The sequence below is a fragment of the Ictalurus punctatus genome, chromosome 17 (assembly GCF_001660625.3).
Source record: "Ictalurus punctatus breed USDA103 chromosome 17, Coco_2.0, whole genome shotgun sequence".
NCBI lineage: Eukaryota > Metazoa > Chordata > Actinopteri > Siluriformes > Ictaluridae > Ictalurus > Ictalurus punctatus.
Genome location: NC_030432.2, coordinates 6678595 through 6702496, shown reverse-complemented (window position 1 = coordinate 6702496; position 23902 = coordinate 6678595). Strand labels below are relative to the sequence as shown.

Genomic DNA, 23902 nt, shown 5'->3' with positions numbered 1-23902 from the left:
ATGTGGCGCGCGCTCCTGACTGCTGTGGCTTGAGCGGGAGGCGCACGCGGTAAACGCTTCTACCAGTTTCAATCCGCGGTGTATCACGCTGCTCGTGCACAGTACAAACGCTTCAGAAACCGAGGAATTATTTCAGAAACTTAAGATATTTTGCTCAAAAGGAGGCTGAAAATCTGATTGTTTTTCAATAATGTGGGTGATTGCCTTTTCTGCGTGCGTCCTCATCATGTCCCTCCTGGACCAAGGTAATGTCCATTAATGCAGTTGTCTATTTATTATCAGCAAAAATATATACGCCAATTAAGAGGCATGGTCTTAATTTAATTAACAGCCTGACGTACGCGCGCGCGTGTGTGTGTGTGTGTGGGAAAGTGCGATGTTTGCGCTTGGCAAAGCTTGGTCTCGCTATCACTTATATATGATGACTTCAGATACTCAAGACCTGACTTTAATATTTCACCACTGATGAAGAAATTACTGTCTATGTTCAGTAACATAATTATATGTCAAATTAATAAACCAAACGGTCATCTGGAAACTGTAATATAGTCCTAAAGTGTATGCTACAGTGCTCATGACTTGACGTTCATCCATTTCTATACTGTAGAAAATGAATGTCATTTTAAAATCCCTCAAAATATCCAATTCAGTTTTATTTCTGCTACAGTTTAAACTCCAATAAAATTAACAAATCAAAATGTTATCTGCAAACTGTAACATATTCATAAAGAGTAGATCAAATAGTACCAGTGACATGACTTTCAGCTATTTCTACTGTACAGATTTATAGGATGGCATTTTAAAATACTCAGAAATGTGTCACATTTTAATCTTCCATAAAATCATCAAACCAAGTGATTTTTTTTTTTTAAACTGTGATATATTCATAAAATGGCACTACAGTACTCCTGACATGACTTTCATCCATTTCTATAGAAGTTCAGAGTAATGACATCTTTAAATCCCCCAAAATGGCAGTTCAGTTCTATTTCTGCTACAATTTAAACCCCAATAAAATTAAGAAATCAAACTGTTATCTTCAAACTGTAATATATTCATAAACTGTAGATGTTACATTACACATGACGTGTAATGATTTAGAGTAATGCCACATATATATATATATATATATATATATATATATATATATATATATATATATATATATATATATATATATACAACTCTGTTCTCCCATAAAATTATAAAAATCTAATTGTTTTCTGAAAACTGTACTATATATATATTTTTAAATGCTGATGCTACTCATGATATGACTTTCATTCATTTTTACTGTAGAAGTTCATTGTAAAAAGTAATGGCATTTTAAAATACTCAAAAATGGTGATTCAGTTCTATTTTTTCCAAATTTTAAACATGGTCTCACAAAAAAATCATATATAGTATTATTTGTAAAATCCAGCATATTCTTTTGTACAAACACTTGTACAAATTTTACTTGTGATTCATACTTATTGTACAATTCCATTGAACATTGTGTATGACATGTATCAGTTTTTTTAATCCTAGAGGTTTTTATTTTAAACCTCCGCATTTTCCTCCAACCCAAGTGTTTTATATAATTATATTGTTCATTATACCATGTGTATATTGTAGTTTATGCTTATGGTATATAAAGTGTTTTATATTTTATTGCTCTAGTTTTTGTTCATGTTGTATTATTTTAACCTTAGGTAGCATTGGACTACAGGATGTGTACCACGCATGCATGTTTACAGCCATATCATATATGAAATAATCAAATTGATTCTAGGTTGTAGTCATGTGATACAGCAATTTTATTGTACCTTTCACCCACTCATTCATCTTTGTACATTGCAATGCATTGCAAGTGGACGTTTTACATAACGAGTTAAAATAAGAGAGTGTAAAGTGATAAATAATAATAATGATCCTGAACGTTCTAAACATTTCCAAGTTTTATTAGTGATGCAAAGCAATTAGTGATGCAAAGCAATGTGCAATACTATTGTTATCCAATTTTTATGACATTTTAGTATTTTATTATTGGTATGTCTGCCTTTCCAATTCCTGTATGATTTAAGAATTTGTCAATTGAGGTGCACTGAATATAATTAAAAGTGGACTGCTGCCAATCTACACCATAGAAACCACTTGGAATACCATAGCAACCACCTAGCAACACCCTATCAGCCATATGGGATTCCCTTGCAACCGCTTGGCAACACTTTAGCAACCATTGGGAATACCATAGCAACAACCTAGCCCTCTCTAGGAAACAACTGGAATACCATAGCAACCACCTAGCAACATACTAGCAACAGCAGTGCCTTGTTAAAATACACAATCATTTTGCATTTTCTGCAGGGAATGTACGCTCCTAGTTTTAACCATCATCATCTGATGTTGCCATTACAAATACTACAATACCCAGAACCCTTCTCTTCTCCCAGCCAATCAGATATTCAGGCATGTTTGAAATTTGGAAATTGCCAAGTTGCCCAAGGTTTTGTGGAGTATCTCTGGAGCCACTGGAATATTGCACTCCCATAATAGTACAATAATGTAATATATTAAAAAAGGGGCAAAACTACCTATACTATAGGTAGCTATTGAAAACTACAATAGCTACCTAGCTAGCTGAACCCAAAAACAGAACACAGCAATTTGCACACACATGATGGTCTCTCAGGGACAAATCTACTTGTCTCTCTGCCTATATGGTTTTTCCCAGAAGCCCACCCCCAGGTCAAGCTTGTGTCTTGTGTGAAAGGTCCTTTACCCTTTCAATGGACAACTTTAACATGACTGATTTAAAGAGCACATCCGTATTGTCTCCTAGTGGAGGAAGGAGTATTTCAAGGACCTCCTGAATCCCACTGACACACCTTCCATTGAGGAAGTAGAGCTGGAGGACTTGGAGGAGGACTTGCCCACCACCAGTGGTAGGGCTCCTGGGGTGGATGAGATTGAGTTACTGAATGCCCTTGATGTTGTTTGGATGTCTTGGCTGACACGCCTTTTCAATATTGCATGGAGGTCAGGGGTGGTGGTCCCTATCTTTAAGAAGAGGACCGGAAGGTGTATTCCAACTTTAGGGGGATTATATTCATCAGCCTCCCTGGGAAAGTCTATGCCAGGGTTCTGGAGAGGAGGGTCCAGACATTAGTCGCACCTCAGATTCAGGAGAAGCAATGTGGATTCAGTCCTGGCCATGGAAAAACGGACCAGCTCTTTACCCTTAAAATGATCATGGGGTTTATGGGATTTCTCCCAGTCTACATGTTTTGTGGACTTGGAAAAGGCATATGCCTGTGTCCCTTGTGGGATCCTGTAGAGGGTGCTTCAGGAGTATGGGGTACTGGACCTGTTATTCCAGAGCGAGAGTCTGGTCCGTATTACCAAAGTCAGGTCAGACTTGTTCCTGGTGCGTGTTGGGCTCCGCCAGGGCTGCTCTTAGTAAACAGAGTCACTAACTCTGTTCATGACCTTCATGGACATAATATCTAGGTGGTCTGGTTTGATGACCTCAGGATCACTTTGGTATTTTCAGATGGTGGGGTCCTCTTGGCTTCATTGAACAGTGAACTCCAGCATGCTCTGGGCCAGTTTGTAGCTGAGTGTGAAGTGGCCAGGATTAGACTCAACACCTCCAAATCTGAGGCCCTGGTTCTCAGCCAGAAAAGGGTGGTTTGTTCCCTTCATATCAGAAATGTTTCTGAGCTGTTTTAGGTAAGAGTGGCACTTGCATTAAATGCAGCAGACATGGCACTGATTGTAATCAGAGTTTCAGAGGTGTGAGCTCTCGCACATTTTCATGTAGTGGTAGCTTAGTTATGGTCAGAATTATTTTTTTATTATTTATTTCTGTGTTGTTCAACATCATGTATGATGAATTTATACGTGGGCATTCACTGTTTTGTTTAAAATTGGTGAATTCGATTTTGAATGAGATTTCACACTCTCTGTATAAAATGAGGAATGGTTTTATTGTTTACACCTCACCAAAAAAAGGTATGCCTCCTCTGAACAGGACCTCACACCTGTAGTATAACTGAAGTGATAACTTGCCACTGCTGTATTGCTGAAGGCTGCTCTCTCTGCAGCAGAAGAATAAACTTCTCTTCTTTTCATCTGTGAGATTGTCTGCTGCATCATATTTAGAGAATAGGAGAAATTCTCCAATAATCCTGGTGTCAGAAGTAGGATCTCAAAAAAGACAAGGTGTTGTCTACAGGAATAAAGGGTGGTAATGTTCTGGCAGTCCTTGTGACCTAATAAGGTCTGGCCAGAGAGATATTGGGACTATTGCCATTAACTAAAAATGGTGACCCACAGTTTGATTGAGTGTGATTAAATGTGTGATTAAATGGATTAAGTCCATTTAATTGTGATTCAACTGTGAACTATTGTGACTATTGTGACTGCTGTAAATGTAACTTTAACTGACATTATATTGCATTGGGTGGAAAGCCTAGTAAGAGAAGGGAAATGTTCACTTCTGACGTGGTAGTTACTCAAAAGTGCCAATGTGTACAGATACTCTGGAGCAGATCCACTTTCTGCACCCCTCATTTGAGGGAACAGATTTTTGGCTATAGCCACCGCCACTGTCCTACAACCACAGCCATTGCCAGCTGCTGCGACTCCATAGCCGCTACTGCCAGCTCCTACTCTGCCAGCACAACTGTCACAATCACAGGTGTTAAGCAGGAGTGTAGAACAGGAAATGGGGCAGCAGCCTCCCCCTCAACCACTGTCTAAATTGACACAACCCACCACCTACATACATATAGAGGAGTTACAGAAGCATGTAGCTGCTCTCATTGAGTGATACACTAAACTACAGAAAATGTTTAATGGGGAAAGGGATAAGAGAAAATGCTTCAAAGCCTTCTACAGCAAATCAAACCCTGATTGTCTCATCTCACACATCCAACAATTTCTAGACAGAGATTCTGTGTAAACTCAATCCCTCAATGTATTGCAAAAATTGTGGACTCTATTTAGAGGGCCCAGAAAATATATGTCGTCAATTGCAGAAGAACCACTATTGTGAGCCTGTATCTAGATGAGTTGCAAGATCTGATCATTCAAATTGCATAAGCATTAAGTAAAAATGAATCCATATGTTGCCTCAACCTTACTGAGGCACAAAACATTGTTGTGGTTACTTGGCACTCTGTTGCTATGCAACAAGATTGTTTGATTCAGCATATCAGCAGAAAGTTCTAGAGAGTCTGTGCAAAGGTTTGGGTCCTATGGTTTTGGCAAGGGCACGCATGAGGTTCAATACAAATGCGAAACTGATACTTAAATAAGACACAGTTCTTGTTGCATGTAACACAACCATCACCTATACAGACTGCTAAACATAGTATAACCTCTCCCCCACTTATCTGCGAAAGTGTGTGCAAAACAAAAGAACCACATGAGATTTGTTCCAGCTGCCAAACCATAATTAGTCAAGTCCCATTTCATGCATATGTGTCATAGCATGATCTTCACATCCATTCCAGTAACTGCTATGCATTTTATAGTAGTAGACTTGTGTTCTGCCTTTTTCTCAATTCTACTGCATCCAGATAGTCAGTATCTGTTTGCTTTTACATACAGTGGTGCTTGAAAGTTTTTTCTATATTTTATCATTTTCTATATTACTGAATAAATATGACCTAAAACATCATCAGACTTTCACACAATTCCTAAAAGGGGTATACTTGGTCATTTATCCATTATTACATATCTGTGAGTGGCAAAAGTATGTGAACCTTTGCTTTCAGTATCTGGTGTAACCCCCTTGTGCAGCAATGACTGCAACTAAACGTTTGCAGTAAATGTTGATCAGTCCTGCACATCGGCTTGGAGGAATTTTAGCCCGTTCCTCAGTACAGAACAGCTTCACCTCTGCAATGTTGGTGGGTTTCCTCACATGAACTGCTTGCTTCAGGTCCTTCCACAACATTTCTATTGGATTAAGGTCAGGACTTTGACTTGGCCATTCCAGAACATTCACTTTATTCTACTTTAACCATTCCTTTGTAGAACGACTTGTGTGTTTAGGGTCATTGTCTTGCTGCATGACCCAATTTCTCTTGAGATTCAGTTCACGGACAAATATCCTGACATTTTCCTTTAGAATTCCCTGGCATAATTAATTATTTCGTCAATGATGGCAAGCCATCCTGGTCCAGATGCAGCAAAACAGGCCCAAACCATGATACTACCACCACCATGTATCATAGATGCAATAATGTTCTTATGCTGGAATGCAGTGTTTTCCTTTCTCCAAAAACAATGCTTTTCATTTAAACCAAAAAGTTATATTTTGGTCTCATCCATCCACAAAACATTTTTCCATTAGCCTTCTGGCTTGTCCATGTGATCTTTAGCAAACTGCAGACAGGCAGTAATGTTCATTTTGGAGATCAGTGGGGGTTTTTTTCCTTTCAACGCTGTCATGTACACCATTGATGTTCAGTGTTCTCCTGATGGTGGATGCATGAACATTAACATTAGCCAGTGAGAGAGAGGCCTTTAGTTGATTATAAGTTACAAAGGGTTCCTTTGTGACCTCACAGACTACTACACGTTTTGCTCTTGGAGTGATCTTTAATGGGTGACCACTCCTGGACAGGGTAACAATAGTCTTGAATTTTTACACAATCTGTCTGACTGTGGCTTGGTGGAGTCCAAATTCTTCAGAGACGGTTTTGTAACCTTTTTCAATAACTCCTTTCTAAGATCCTCAGAAATCTCATATGTTCATGCCATGATACACTTCCACAAACATGTGTTGTGAAGTTCAGATTTTGATAGATCCTGTTATTTAAATAAAACTAGGCTGTTATTTAAATAAAACACATTTGATTGTCGTCCCATTGATTGAAAACACTTGATTCTAATTTCACCTTCAAATTAACTTCTAATCCTAGAGGTTCACATCCTTTTGCCACAAACAGATATGTAATATTGGATAATTTTTCTCAGTAAATGAATTAACAAGTATAATATTTTATCTAATTTATTTAATTGGTTTCTCTTTGTCTACTTTTAGGACTTGTGTGAAAATCTGATGATGTTTTAGGTCATATTTATGCAGAAAAATTCTATAATTCTATATATATCACAAACTTTCAAGCACAACCCTGTGATGGTAAGCAATACACGTGGGCGGACCAGACTGTCACTGGGCTATTCAAAGTGTCTAGCAATTTATACAACTGTAAAAAGGGATTTAGAGGATTTGCACATGTCTGAAGGAACAATTGCATACTTCTTGCAGCTTGCAAGCTATGATGAATGTGTTATAGGCTCAGTGACACCACTTCACATTAACTAAAGGGCATGCCTCTTTGGCCAAGTTGCAGTTTTGCACTGCCTCAGGTAAAATACTTAGGCTATATCCTGTCAAAAGGGACAGAGATATTTCTCCTTCTTATTTGTACTGAAGAAAGGCACTACAAAGACTGCCTGTGCCTAAAATTAAGAAAGACATGATGTTCTTTCTGGGCATGGTGAATTACTGCCGTCACTGGATTCCTGATTTTGTGCTCCATGATCATGCACTGTGTCCAAGTACTCACAAAGACCAACCAGATGAAGTGCAGTGGACTGCTGCCATGCCCACAGCTCACACATCCCTTTTTGAGGCCCTGAAGAAAACTGCAGTAGGTCTCAATGATTACAGTCATGAATAACAGGGCTATGCCATGGTGGTGATCGCATGAGACCTGTGGCCTATTACTCTCGGAAACCCATTCCCACAATGCACGGTATGCCCGTTTGTCTCAATTCTATCACTGCTGTCTCTGATTTAAGTAGAGAAGAGAGAAGAAAAGCCTTTATTAGTCACGTATACATTACAGCACATTTGTCACATATAAATTTTGTGACAAATGTGCTTGTTAGGAAGTTGGGGTCAGAGCCCAGGGTCAGTACTGATACAGAGCAGAGTGGGCCCTCAAGGGCCTCAAGGGCCCAACAGGGGCAGCTTGGCAGTGTTGGGGCTTGGCCCTTCATCATTTTGAGCAGTAACCCAGAGCATTGAGGTTGGAGTTTCAGAACTGTTTCATAAGTCAAAATAAAAAGATTACGATCCACAAATAAATGTAACAAGATTCACAAAAATTAAACAAATTCACAAATAAATAGAATGAGATCCACAAATATATGTTAGGAGTTTCAGAGAAATGAATGAAATTCACAAATTAAAAAAAATAAGATTTGCATATACGTGTGTGCAAATACATATATATATATATATATATATATATATATATATATATATATATATATATATATATATATATATATATACGTATGTGTATATATATATATATATATATATATATATATATATATATGTATATATATATATATATGTATGTATGTATGTATATACACACACACACATATATATACATACATATATATATATATATATATATATATATATATATATATACACACACACACACACACACACACACACATATGTTTTTATGTCACAACCACGACAGAGTGCTACTGACGTATTTTTGTAGACCAACCCGAAGTTAGCAATACCTTGGTTCCCTCAAAAAAAATCCAATAGGATTTTTCCATTGGCTTTTGGATTATTACAGAAAATAAGCTCTGTGGCCAGCAAAGGTTTATGATACTTATACGTTTTGTTCATCAAGATAATCTCCACAAATGAATACAAATTTTATGAATTTTGAAGCCTAAATACAATCGCCAGAAATGAAAGGCTAAACGTCACCACCACTTTGAGAAACACTACAACTGGAAAATATTATACATTGATAAATCTAAAGGTTGGAAAGTTTTAAATTGGAATAGTTTCCAAAAGCACAATTGTATACAGCTGTAGTAGATGAGTTTTCCTATTTGGTGTGATGACATTTAATGCCCTCAACAACCTCTGTAGTCCCATTTAGCCACTTGTTACCAAGCGCCTTCTTCAAGACACGTAAAAGCTTTAAAAATACACGAGTGGGGTATTACTGATGTATTTTATATTGTAGAATAAAATGTGAAAATATCTTGAGCTTGTGTTCAGGCCTTATTTCAGGCATTTAACCAAAAACCCATTCAAAAAACCTATTGACTTCGGGACGATCAGGGTAGGTGCCAGGGCATTCGGAACGAGGGGGCCTCAGTGTGTCATGGGGGGCTTATTTCATCCACCCCACTAAAATAATAATAATCATTTTAAACAATTAAGTGTTATTAAAGTATCATATATTTTCCTTATAATTGTGGATGCAGTGTGTTTGATCAGACTCCTTTTCCTGGACCTCCCCGGATAATTTAAGTCGGTGGCAGTTGGGTTGTGAGTAGTGTATAGAGAGGCTCACATTTCATGTTACTTTAGCCTATAATTATTACAACAACAACAACAATAATACAAAACCTATTTTTAAGTAAAGATTAAGCGTAGCACATTATAAAAACCATCCTGTCATCACCTGATAAAGATAAAGAGCAAGGCTATATATAAAGCATTCATGTAAATAATAATGACCAGCACTGGTCACATAACCACAGACTAGTGACAAAGACAAAAAAGCAAAAAGACATCTTCATTTTAGAAAGGCTGCAGGTGATGAGTGGAAGTGGTGAACTTTCTCAGAACAAGGTCTTCCCATTTGTTGCAAAATTTCCAGTATCGTTGAATTATCAAGCTAAACGTTAAACGTTTTAGACAAAGTCAGTTTTGAAAAGTTTGCTCTCATGACTGCGCTCAACCATTATTTACGTTACTGTAGTAATAGCGTCATAACATTAAGTATTTTTAGTCAACTTCAACTCTTCATTCATAATCGGTAATCATGGAAAATCTAAATTAATTTTCAAAATTGTTTTTAAAAAACAATATTTAGTTAATTATTAATATTTCAAGAAGTTAGAGGTTACAGTGTTGTGGTGCTGAGTCCCAGCGGCTGAAAACGCATTCAGGGGGTGGGGTGGGGTGCTTACCAGAGGTGAGAGGGCACAGTGACCTAGGTGGCTGGGCCAGGCCCCTTGGGGCCCCCTCATGGTGCTGATGCTGGTGATGATGAAACCAAAAGTGCTAAAATGCTAACTCATTTCTGGTCTTAGGACTCATTCCTGCACCAATCCTCTTTGCCTGGCATTCATTTGTAGATCGCATCCTGTACATTTGTGGATTGCTTTAGGCATTTGTGTGCAATATGGTTCTATTCCCACCCTGATTGTAAAACAAAACGTGATTGCTTGGAGCAAGAATGTATTACGAGTGCAATGTGGCCTTTTGATCTGATTGGCTTGAGTAGATGGTGGGCAGAGTCCACCAATTTGTGGATTTGTGTGCACTCTTGAAACTAGAAATGTTTCAAAATCCACAAATGCATGCCGCAGTCCATACTTACACAGGACATGATGCACATGATATTTTACATTGATGGAACCTGCTATAAACCTAATGACTCTACTATGGCAGGATGTGCTATTGTGACAGATCATGATGTTGTTGAAGCCTGTGCATAACCACAAGGCATTTCAAGCTCACTCGTCCGCCAAATACCCGGTTTCTCTTGGCAACACTAGAGAAAATGCAGCTGCTAAGCAAGCTGCACTGCATACTTCCTATGTGATGGAAGCACCCGAACACATACACACTTCAGAGTGCTTCATCAATTTTTAGTAAAGTTGTATGTAAATTGTAAATCTATCATTTTTGATTTACAAAATCTATCATTTTTGCATGAACTATACCAAACTAAATATTCCACCTTATTTACAAAAGTTTCAGAATTGCTCATTTTCTTTGTATTCATGTAATATGTATGCACGGCACAGCTGATTTGCAATTAGTGATATCCACAAATTTTTTGCTGCAATTTAACCTTCCTCCTGTCAGTGTTGAGGCATGTATTTATGTGTTTGACAGACAAATTATAGAGAAATATTAAATGCATAGCAACTTTATTGTAGGTCATTTAAACTGAATACCAAATTAATATTTCACCCTCACTCCCTACTGTTACAGTGCATGCTCTGACATCAGTTAAAATAAAAACCTTATGGAAGTTCTAATTGCCACAACATACAGTACTACTACTATTGGCATCCTTGGTAAATATGAGCAAAGAAGGCTGTGAAAAATTGTCGTTATTGTTGAACCTTTTCATCTTTTGTTCACAAAAATACTCTGCGCTCATGGATATCAAACAATTACAAAGAAAACACAGGTTTATAAATATGTATATATATATATATATATATATATATATATATATATATATATATATATATATATCTTTGTTAAATATAAGTGTGCAACAATTATTGGCATCCTTTTAGTCAATACTTTGTGCTACCTTCCTTTGCCAAGATGACAGCTCTGAGTCTTCTCCTATAATGCCGGATGAGTTTGGAGAATACATGGCAAGGGCTCTGAGACTGTTCCTCCATACAGAATCTCTCCACATCCTTCAAATTTCGAGGTGCTCGCTGGTGGACTCTCCTCTTCCATTCACCCCACAGGTTTTCTATGGGTTTCAGGTCAGGGTACTGGGATGGCCATGGCAGGACCTTGATTTTGTGGTCAGTAAACCATTTCTGTGTTGATTTTGATGCATGTTTTGGATCATTGTTCTGCTGGAAGTCCAACCACGACCCATTTTAAGCTTTCTGGCAGAGGCAGTCAGGTTTTCATTTAATATCTGTATTTAATATCTGTATCTGTAGATATTTGATAGAGTCAATGATGACATGTATCCTAATAAAATGTCCAGGTCAAATCACACACGTCTAATTGCAGGTTGATTCATAACATTTCCAGTTGACTGGAACGTCTTAGTTATTGCCCTGATGGTGGAAATGGGCATTTTCATTGCTTCTGCTATTTTCTTATAGCCATTTCCCATTTTGTGAAGCTCAACAACCTTTTGCCGCACATCACAGCTATATTCCTTATTCTTACCCATTGTTATGAATGACTAAGGTAATTTGGCCAATGTGTTGCCTCTTATTTTTTTACCCCTGTGAAACAGGACGTCATGGTTGAACAATTTCATCTTAATAGTCACCCAGGTGTACATACATTTTTTAAATGTCAATGAGAATATGGTTCAAATATATTTTTCTCATATGAATTCATAGGGGTGCCAATAATTGTTGTGCACCTATATTTAACAAAGATTTTTGTTTTGATAAACCTGTGTTTTGTTTGCAATTGTTTGATATCCTAGAGAGTAGAGTATTTTTGTATTTTTTTTAATAAAAGATCAAAAGGTTAAACAATAAAGACAATTTTTCACAACATATTTACCAAGGTACGTGTCTTTGGATTAACAAATTTTATGTGACCATAGTGGGATTGTAAAGTCATAATATTTGTAGGTTTCCTCCAGGTACTCCAGTTTCCTCACCCAGTCCAAAGACATGTCTTTGGCATTTCCACATTGTCCGTAGTGTGTGTGTTATTGTGCCCTGTGACAGGTTGGCACCCTGTCGGTGTAAATAAAATTATAAATCATAATCAAAATCATAAATAAAAATAGTTCATGAATGTATATTAACATAGTTGAATAATAAGTCCAAAGATACCTAATAAACTAAGCAATTCATTACTTAATTTAATTTAGCTAATGAAAGTATTCATAATTATGTAGAACTAACAGTAGAAACTTTCTATGTTTTTTACATAAATGGACTGACAAGTAGCTAAAAAACACATATAAACTGGGACTTATTAACTGATATTTAAATTTGCTTTCAAAAGTAAAGTTCAAATGACTGATATATTTTTTTCTTTTATTGTTAATAATAAATTAATAGAGTAAAATGTGTTTGCAGATGCGGAGAGAAACAGATTATCTTTCTTAAGCTTTATATAGCCTGCTCACGCTGAAGAACCTATTCAAAACCATGAGATCCGCTGTGGTGTAGCTTAGGCTGAAAATGATTATGTTCTTTTTTATTTCAGTGAGTGGACACAGAATCATAGTGGGCAAATATGGTGAAACTGTTGAGTTGCCTTGCAACAAAGGAGGCATCAAACTAGAGGACGTCATAATAGCTAAATGGAAATATGTAAGTATATTCCTACATATTTAGTCTTATTTTCTCTTTAATGGCACTGGTCAATACAGTCAGAAATTGTTGTTATGGGCTAGTAACCTGGCTGTGCGTTAAAGTAGACTTGTAAGTTTCTTCAGATAAAAGGATCTCCTAGATATACAACTGTAAAATATAAAACAGTTCATAAGTAACATATTCCGTATTCATTGTTGATTTAAGCGAGTGTAGTGAGAAATACTACTTCAGTGAGTTATAACTATATTAGATAACTGCTTGAACAGAAAACAATTTATTAATTCTAAAAAAAATAGCATATTGAAACACACAAATTATCATAATCTTGTATCTCATTGTACATTGACAAATAAAAATAACAATTATTCTTTGGGACATGTTCAGTCACTTCTCCATGTGATTCTCAAAAGCAGATACAGTGCTTTTATACAATAATCAGCCATAACATTAAAACCACCTGCCTAATATTTTGTAGGTCCCCCTTGTTCAACCAAAACAGCTCTGACCCATCGAGCCATGGACTCCACAAGACCTCTGAAGGCATACTGTGGTACTGTATCTGGCACCAAGACATTAGCAACAGATGCTGCTGTAAGTTGTGAGGTGGGGCCTCCATGGATCGGACTTGTTTGTCCAGCACATTTCACAGATGCTTGATCGGATTGAAATCTGGGGAATTTGGAGGCCAAGTCAACACCTTAAACTCTTTGTCATGTTCCTCAAACCATCCCTGAATAATTTTTGCAGTGTGGCCAGGGAATTAGGGAATGCTGTTGCCATGAAGGGGTGTATTTGGTCTGCAGCAATGTTTAGGTAGGTGGTACGTGTCAAAGTAACATCCACATGAATGCCAGGACCCAAGGTTTCCCAGCAGAACATTGCCTAGAACATCACGCTTCCTCCACCAGCTTGCCTTCTGCCTATAGTGCATCCTGGTGCCATCTCTTCCCCAGGTTAGCAATGCACATGCACCCAGCCTTCCATATGATCTAAAAGAAAATGGGATTCATCAGACCAGGCCACTTTCTTCCATTGTGCCATAGTCCAGTTCTGATGCTCATGTGCCCATTATAGGCACTTTCAGCAGGGGACATGGGTCAGCATGGGCACTCTGTCTGGTCTGTGGCTATGCACCCCAATCTGCAGCAAGCTGCGATGCACTGGGTTTTCTGACACTTTTCTGTCACAGCCAGCATGACCTTTTTCAGCAATTTATGCAACAGTAGCTCTTCTGTGTGATCAGACAAGAAGGGCTAGCCTTTACTCCCCACGTACATCAGTGAGCTTTGGGCACCCATGACCCTGTCGCTAGTTCACTGGTTGCCCTTCCTTGGACCACTTTTGGTAAGTAATAGCCACTGGTTACAGGAAACATCCCACAAGACATTCCCTTTTGGAGATGCTCTAACGCAGTCATCTACCCATCACAATCTGTCTCTTGTCCAAATCCATAGTCGCTCAGATCATTACGCTTGACCATTTTTCCTGCTTCTAACACATCATTTTCGAGAACTCTGTGTGTGTGTGTGTGTGTGTGTGTGTGTGTGTGTGTGTGTGTGTGTGTGTGTGTGTGTGTGTGTGTAGTTAGATAGATGGATAGATAGGCTAGCAGCCAACTAATGTGCACGGAACGCTTAATGAGAAGTTTTTAGTGATCACATGATTAATATAATTGTCACAGCTAGGATCCTTTAGTATCTCGTTGCCATATTACTTTTTTAATTAAACTTTTCCTAGATTTCTTGCTTCTATGAAATACAGTATTGCATTTCACAGAAAGGAAAGAAAATATGTTGTATTAGTACATTTTTATCAGTCATTTTCCACTTAAGGAAGGAAAGTTCTTCTCTTCTAAAATGCTTAGGACGGGATCTCATTCTGTGGCATCTATCAAATTTTATAAATCGTCTAATAAAATTTTCATAATAAAATTTAACCTTTAATGTTTTACAGAAATTTAAGTTAACCACCTGACTTGCACAACTCACAGAATTCACAGAACTTTCCCTGTGTAAATATTGACGGAGTTCTTGAATTTAAGTTACCAGTCTGGAATACAGCCCTAGACAGTTTAATCTGTACCTAACAGATTAAACTGTTAGAAGCTAAATTAATTTATGAACTTTATTTGGATAGATCATAAGCATATGCATGCTTAAAACTATTTCTTCCCCAGACCAAAGATGACGGCACCATCGTTGATCTTCTGAAAAAGTCAAAATCTCAGGATGCCTCGTTCTACCCAGTTGTGGAGTACGAAGGCAGACTCAGCCTAACAAAGGACCTCAGCCTGCAAATTTCCCAGGCAAAAATAGCTGATCAGAAGACTTTGACCTGTACGGTGGTGATAGGCACAGAAATATTTGAGTATCCAGTTCAAGTGACAATTCAGAGTAAGTATATTCTCGAATAACACTGAACACTACACAACATGCTGAAGTAATCATATGTTTATTAAATGATATAAACTGCTCTTCTCCTGCAGAGGCCCCTTCGCCACCCACAATCACATATCAAGCCAAAATGATAGAGCTCGGCAAGCTAACAACGGTATGTCATAAACTTCATGCGTTAATTTATTATTTTTTTTCTGGAGGTGTGGTCTGTTAGGAGTTCATACAGATGCATAAAGAGATTTAATCTAATAGAGATTAAATAGATCTAACAGACTAAATCTCAAACGCATCCACCCAGAAGCCTGGAGCAGAATTATAACAGCTTTTGTCTTTTCATTGGATGTTTGGCTTCTTTCTGAAAACAATAAAACCAGAATAATTATCGTGGGTTGTGAAAGAGGGTGGAGTCCGACAGTTGTTCTGTACTTGATATTTGGCTGTTGTGATGGACTAGAGTCTATTGATTAGATTTTTAGCTTCTTCTGAATTGTTATCTACAGATTATCCACAGTTTATTGAAACATGTCAGTATGTTTATGAAGATATCTGTGTCCAATATGTATTAATGTGAGACATTCACAGCTCAATACAAGATAAATTGGCAGTATGTATTTGATCACATGCTGGTTTAGAAGGTCAGCAACCAGACTTCATTTAGAATATCAATGTAATATCAAGTCTTTATATTGTAGTAACCTTTTCCTGAGAACTCAATATTGCAGATTAAAGCTTTTTTTTGTGTCATTTCAAATACTGTGTAGCAATTTTTAGCTTTCTTGGTTAAGGCTCTTATGCAAACAACTATAATTTTAAGCCAGTTTATATAGAAACCACAGTTTTACTCAGAAGCTTGTTTCTTCACTGCTTCTGATTGAGTCTCAGTTTTCACACTGCGTCCATGTAATTGTGAAGATCAATAGATTGGAAGTAGGCAAACAAAGATAAATGCATTAGGTTCTTTTGTGAGAGAAACCTGCACTAATGGGAAGAGCTGCTCATTGTCTCTCTTTCTCTTTGTTTTCCCCCACTCTCTAACAAATCATAGAAAAAAATCCTTAATGCCACTTTCAGTGCAGCTGAAATGTATCTCTGTATTTATTTATTTATTTGTTTGTTTGTTTGTTTGTTGCATAGAAAGAACTATTGGTATCACCAGAAAGCCAAGGCATTTATAGAAATGTATAAATTGTAATAATAATAATAATAATAATAATAATAATAATAATAATAAATTCTTCTGGGTTCAAGTGACTCAGAATAAAAGAACAGTACGTATTGAATATAGTAAGTCGAAATACATACTCTCTGGATCCTATAATGTCTACTCTTTTCTGATAAATTACTGATACTGATATAATGCCCAAGATATTTGGACATTGATAAAGGTATGGTTTTTCTCATTGTCTACCGCAGTATATTGGAGTTGAAATTAACTGCAGACTTCCATCTTGATTTGAGGGTATTTATATCCAAATCGTGTGATTGGTGTAGGAATTAAAGCACTACAGGTTATCCCAAAAGTCTCCATACATAGGGGACTATGTATGCCAGCACCATGTAGGTTGTGCCTTCATCAGTAGACGTTCGTGGACATCTACTTCGCATTTGGTCCGCAACACTTCCAGTCTTTTTGAATTTGTTAATAAGTTTGACAACAGTGTCATGTGTGATGTGCTCGCCAAGTTTCCCATTAAAGCCCATCGAAACCTGTGACAGCTTCCTGATCCAGCCATGAGAATGATTTCAATACATTCTTCTGTTGTCAAAGGCATTCCTAAAGGCTATATGAAAAAAATAACATAAACTAAAACAAATTTGGAAACCATTTTGCTAAAAAGTGTTCATTTCCCCTGCGTACAGAGACTTTTGGGTCTTTACGTTTGTAGATCACACTCCATGCGTGTGTGTTGTGAGACATCGCCATTGGCTTTTCGTCTCTTTCTAACCCACCGCATTACTGAAAGGACAAATAAAGGACATATAAGTGAACTGGCAGTAATCACACAGGTGAGAGTCATCACCTGCCGGTTCAGCCTGCTTCCTTTCCATTTGCAGCTGGTGCTTGACCATGCCCTCACTGCCACAGGGACCAAAAGTAATTAGACAAACTAGCATAATCATAAATTAAATTTTTAATACTCGGTTGCAAATTCTTTGCAGTCAATGACTGCCTGAAGTCTGGAATCCACAGACATCACCAAACTAGGGATGGACGCTCGAGTTATTGAGTACTCGGTAGAGACATCAGTGATTGATCATTAAAATGTTGATCGTGCAGTTTTTTTCTTAATTTGTCTGCTTTTGCTTTTACACGTTTCTGTCAGCCACACAAACAGCTGTGCACTCATACTACTATAATTACGGTAGGCTTTTTCTGCAATAATTTAGTGATTTTGCTCAGCGGGTCTTCACATTATGACAATATCCACCTTTTTCCTGAAAAACCTTTGACGCCGCCATGATGGATTCTAACTTCCGTTGTACTGTTTTTCAAGCTGCTAATTTTCTGACTGGGCTCTAACTCTGCTTTCAAAAAAATTAAGTTCCCATGTTTCCTGTATAAAACATGGTCAGATTTATTGCTGTGCAGGTGATTATATGCTTCTGTGCTTTTGTAATTTCAGAGTTCTTTGACATAAATGCCTTCAGAGAAGCCAAAGTAGTTAATTATATCATATCAAGCTAACCACAGGCCATAGCTTCATGTCATCTACCCAGTCATTAAACTTTGACAGGTGTTTTCAATCAATGGGATGGCAGGTGAGTGTCCTGTTTTATTTAAGTAACAGGGAAATATTCAAGTCTGATCTTCACAACACATTTGTGGAAGTGTATCATGGCACAAACAAAGGAGACTTCTGAGGACCTCAGAAAAAGAGTTGTTGAAGCTCATCAGGCTGGAAAAGGTTACAAAACCATTTCTAAAGAGTTTGGACTCTGCCAATCCACAGTCAGACAGATTGTGTACAAGTGGAGGAAATCCAAGACAATTGTTACCCTCCCCAGGAGTGGAGACCAACAAAGATCACTCCAAGAGGAAGACGTGTAATAGTCCGCAAGATCACAAAGGAACCCAGAGTAACTTCTAAGCAACTAAAGGCCTCTCTCACATTGGCTAATGTTAATGTTCATGAGTGCAACATCAGGAAAACACTGAACAACAATGATGTACATGGCAGCGTTGCAAGGAGAAAGCCACTGCTCTCCAAAAAGAACATTATTGCCTGTCTGCAGTTTGCTAAAGATCACATGAACAAGCCAGAAGAATTTTGGAAAAATGTTTTGTGAACGGATGAGACCAAAATAGAATTTTTTTTTTTTTCATTTTGGCAGACGCCCTTATCCAGAGTGACTTACATTTATCTCACTTTTTATACAGCTGAGCAGTTGAGAGTTAAAGGCCTTGCTCAAGGCCCAGAAGTGGCAGCTTTTGATCAGTAGTCCAATGTCTCAACCACTAAGCTACCACTGCCCTGAATGTTTTGTTTTGTATATTTTTTGGTTTAAATGAGAAGCGAATGTTTGTATGTTTTGGGTAAAGGAAATCACTGCATTCAAGCATAAGAACCTTATCCCATCTGTGAAACATGGTGGAGGTAGTATCATGTTTTGGGCCTGTTTTGCTACATCTGGGACAGGACAACTTCCATCATTGATGGAACAATGAATTCTGAATTATACCAGTGAATTATAAAGGAAAATGTCAGGAGATCAGTCCATGAACTGAATGTTAAGAGAAAGTGGGTCATGTAATTAGACAACGACCCTAAACACACAAGTCATTCTACCAAAAAGAATGGTTAAAGTTAATGTTTTGGAATGGCCAAGTCAAAGTCCTGACCTTACTTCAAAAGAAATGTTGTGGAAGGACCTGAAGCAAGCAGTTCATGTGAGGAAACCCACCAACATCCCAGAGGTGAAACTGTTCTCTACTGAGGAATTAGCTAAAATTCCTCCAAGCTGATGTGCAGGACTGATCAACAGTCATGGGAAATGTTTAGTTGCAGTTATTGCTGCACAAAGGGGTCACACAAGATACTGAAAGCAAAGGTTCACATATGTTTGTCACTCACAGATATGTAATTGGATCATTTTCCTCTTACCAGTGGTTTACATCTTGGGGTAAACCCTCTGTATTTACTCAGGTGAAGACTTCTCTTGATTGTTGATTTTGACACAGATACCTACCTCCTAGAGGGTGTTCTTGATCTGGCCAACTGATGTGAATGGGTTTTTCTTCACCATGGAAAGAATTATTCTGTCATCCACCACAGTTGTTTCCTGTGGTCTTCTGGGTCTTTTGGTGTTACTAAGCACACATGACTGTATATTGGAAATATATTATCATTAGCATTTCTTTTTGTATTTTTATAGCTGGCAGAATGTTATACTAAAGATGCCAATCCAGTAGCTAACATCACTTGGCTGAAGGACTGCATTCCACTTGTACCTGATGGGAAAGGTATGAAACATTGCAAGTCTGAGTATAAATGACAAATAAGTCTTAAAGGATATGTATAATTATAGTGTGCTTTATTGTTTTATCAGTGGTCAACATCATACCATCTGTGCAGACGGACAAGGACACCGGCCTCTCATCTACATCCTCCAAGCTTGAGTTCACAGCTACTAAGGCAGATATGAACGCCAAGTTTACTTGTGCCATCCAGCATGAGAGCCTTGCCTCGGACCTTGTGTCTGCTCCTATGAGCTTCAGCATCGATTGTAAGTCTCTGTCTTGGCATTTTAAGTCACAGTGTACAACAAGATGTGCCAGTGTTAATGAACAAATTACTCTTTGTGCTTTACGCTTTGTTGGGTGCCTCAGGGCATGATAACTGCCGGGCTTGCCCTGCTGCTACTCTCAAAAGCTCTACTCATTCAGGAAAAATCTCTTATGACAAAATGTTTAGTGGCTTTATCTGTTTACCCCTTCTGTATCCTTCCATATGAGGTAATCCCTTGGTTTCACACCTGTTCCCTCCACAGACCCCACTGGAAAGGTCAGCCTCCAGGTTCTGTCTGCAGTCCCGATAAAGGAGGGAGACAGTGTGACCCTGAAATGTGTGACTGATGGGAACCCCCCACTAACTAGCTACAACTTTCATATAGGACTGTCACTATTGATTATTTTGATAATCAATTAGTTGACCATTTCCTTAGATTAATAATCGAGTGACTGATATTATATGGCATCTTAAAACCTACCTGTACAAACAATTATACATATATAATATTTGTTTTTTTCTAGATAAATGCTACATATAAGTCTACGCTACATAAAAATATACTTAATTCTATCCTAAAATTTTTACTTTTTAATTAAAAATAAATTCCCAACCATTAATGTATTTTTTTTATAATGCATAATGAATATACAAATTGTTATTGTTGTTTTAAATGCATGGCTTTCCTGAATAAAAATACTACAGTTTCTGTAGCATTAGTGTTTCTTAGTGTAAGGGAGACAAGGAAGAGAAATGAAAAATAGCAAATTCTTCATCTCAGATTATAATAACTTTAGCCAATTAAAAAAAAAAATTGACTGGTTTGTTTTAGCCAATGTAAGTTCAACTCATCCATTAAAATGTAGGCTTTAAGGTTGCAATGTTGTAAAAAAAATTGTCACAGAATGGTTGGAGACATATGCAAGTGTGGAGTATTTTATTTAAAGTGGACCACACATGAACAAGGACTAGGACTATATAACAAACACAAACATAAACTAGACAAACATGAAATACACATGGGCATGGCATGGATACAACAACAACAATGACAACAACAAAATATAATGACACTACTCACAACAGATGATAGACAAAGAGTGCTATACAAGCGTGACTTAAATACTAGTGTTCATTAAAACCAAAACATGAATCAGGTGCAACCGTGGATGGCTCAGCTAATAATACCAGGTCCTGATCTTCTTGATCCCTGCTTTTAAAAACTGTCTGCTGATTTTATAGCCGAACCCCTTACCTATCTTTTTAATCTTACCCTGGAATGTAATGAAATTCCCAGGATCTGGAAGTCTGCATTTGTCCTACCACTGTTTAAAGGTGGAGATCCTACACTTTTAAACAATTACAGGCCAATCTCAAATCTGTCACCATTGGCTAAAATCCTTGAAACTCTTGTTAGTGAGCAGATTAGGGATCTTCTGTATGTAAATTCTATTTGATCAATGTATCAATCAGGCTTCAGGAAGAAACATAGCACAATTACAGCAGCCATGAATATGTTAAATGATATTACGGATGCTCTTGATAAGAAACTGCACTGTGTTTCACTTTTTTCACTGTGTTTAATTTTTGGCCATGCGATCCTAAACCAGAGACTGTTGAGTATAGGTCTTTCTGAACATGCAGTTGCTTGGTTTGTAAACTATCTGTCTGATAAAACACAGTGATTTGAGGAGCTTTCTCAATTTGAGAATTCAATGCTCTGTACTCAGTCCTCTCGTATTTACAATATTTATAGAAACAATCTTGATAAAAATTTGTAAAATGCAAATGTTAATTTTATGCTGATGACACCATTATTTACTGCTGTGCTTTGCCTCTCATAAAAGCTTTTGAGGAATTGAAAACTGCTTTTAATTCTGTTCAAACTTCTCTGTCTCAGTGGAAGCTTGTACTTAACACTGGCAAAACCAAACTAATGGTATTTTCTAAAGCCAAAAAACGGCCCCAGAAGCTTCCACCAATTACTACTTTTCAGGGTGTTGCAATTGATTCTGTAAATATCATATTATACTTCATATAAATATCTTGGGATTTTAGTTGATGATAGTCTTTCTTTTCAACCCCATATTCAGCAACTTACAAAAAAAACTGAAGTTGAAACTGGGTTTTATTTCAGAAATAAGGATAATTTTTCTTTTGAGGCTAAAAGGAGGCTGGTGTTAGTCACCATTTTGCCTTTGCTGGATTATGGCGATATTTCTATGTATGAATGCTTCTGCTCAGTGTTTGAAATAAATTGACACCCTTTACCATGGAGCATTGAGATTTCTTCTAAACTGCCAAACTCTTACTCATAATTGCACTTTATATGAAAGGGTTGACTGGCCTTCTCTATAAAGCCATTCTGGGGTTTCTCCTGTCTGATTTGTGCATTTTTACTATTTTTAAAAGTAGCTGGCATTCACTTCGGTCACAGGACTTTATTTTACTAACTGTCCCTAATGCTAGAACTAATCTTGGCAAAAGGTACTCTGCTCTGTCATCTTGAAATGCCTTACAAGGTGGCCTAAAAATAGAAAAACCTGTTTTTAAGTCATTGATGAAAGCTTTTGAGACTGATTCCTTGTCCCATGTCTTTAACTAGTGTTGTTAGGTTTTTGATTGTACTTTTTGACTTTTGATTTGTAAAACGTTTTATTTGTAACTATGAAATGACTTGCTGCTGCCTGTCTTGGACTGGACGCTCTTGAAAATAAGATTTGTAATCGCAAGAGTCTGGTTAAATAAAGGTTAAAAAATTAAAGGAGAGGACTCTGAGCTGTTATCTTGGCAAAGGAAGGTAGCACAAATTATTGACTAAAATGGTGCCAATAATTGTATCCATGAGAGCAGTTTTTTGAACAAAAGTTTAAACAATAAAGACAAATTTTCACAGCCTTCTTTTGCTCATATTTACAAAGGGTGCCAATATTAGGGGAGGGCACTGTATATGCACGAATTGGACTAACAAAACACAAGAAGCAGCTGAACCAAACTAGACACAGGTGAGACTAATAAAGGGATTGAGAGCAGTGGTTAGGAAAACAGGAAGTGAACAGGAGGGCTCCGTAAAAATGTGTGGCCCATTGGCTTTATTAATGATGGTTAGAGGGCTCGTAGGGCTTATGGCAGCCCTGCAGCTGTTAGAGCTCTGAGTGAGTTTAGAGTGCTTGACCCTCACTGCTTGCCTGGTGCCTGGGGAGAACAGTCCTTTTTATAATTCATAACAGGCATCAGACATCCCAAAACACAACGCACGCTCCCTTCAGGTTCTGCTAACTGTAAAAACCACAGTGTTACATTTTGCATGGGACAGGTCGTCTTCCAAAAGAACAAAGGTCTGCCCATTGATAAATTGACAAGAAAAACTAAACTCCACCTGTTTTGAATTACGTGACATTTCCCTTCACACACCTTGTGTGTGATGTACACTATATGGACAAAAGTATGTGGACACCTGACCATCACACCCATATGTGGATCTTCCCTAAACTGTTGCTACAAATTTGGAAGGACTTGTCTTGAATATCTTTGTGTGCTGTAGCATTAAGGTTTCCCTTTTCTGGAATTAAAGGACCAATCTAGTTTCAGCATGACAATGCCCTTGTGAGGTCTATTTAGACAGTTTGCCAAGGTTGGTGTGGAAGAACTCGAGTGGCCTGCAGTGCGCTAGGACTCTTCGCCTGACATCAGTTCCTGATCGCATTAATGCTCTTATGGCTGAATGGG

The 23902-nt window shown here is 37.6% G+C and overlaps 1 protein-coding gene across 1 annotated transcript; it reads left to right on the top strand.

Annotated features, from left to right (window-relative positions):
• LOC108277512 (CD166 antigen homolog) lies at window positions 1-23005 on the top strand. Its single transcript, XM_017490335.3, has 7 exons — window positions 1-245; window positions 12941-13047; window positions 15227-15443; window positions 15536-15600; window positions 19821-19908; window positions 19995-20171; window positions 20436-23005. Exons 1-7 carry the CDS (start codon window positions 191-193, stop codon window positions 20591-20593), a joined length of 867 nt encoding a protein of 288 aa, XP_017345824.1. The 5' UTR covers window positions 1-190; the 3' UTR covers window positions 20594-23005.
• Window positions 23006-23902: the final 897 nt, after the last annotated feature.

Bases quoted from the DNA above. Each gene is read 5' to 3' on its own strand.
- LOC108277512 (XM_017490335.3), top strand. From the start codon at position 191: ATGTGGGTGATTGCCTTTTCTGCGTGCGTCCTCATCATGTCCCTCCTG. The intron at 13,048-15,226 runs GTAAGTATATTC...TTTCTTCCCCAG, and splicing joins TAATAGCTAAATGGAAATAT to ACCAAAGATGACGGCACCAT. The intron at 20,172-20,435 runs GTAAGTCTCTGT...TTCCCTCCACAG, and splicing joins TATGAGCTTCAGCATCGATT to ACCCCACTGGAAAGGTCAGC.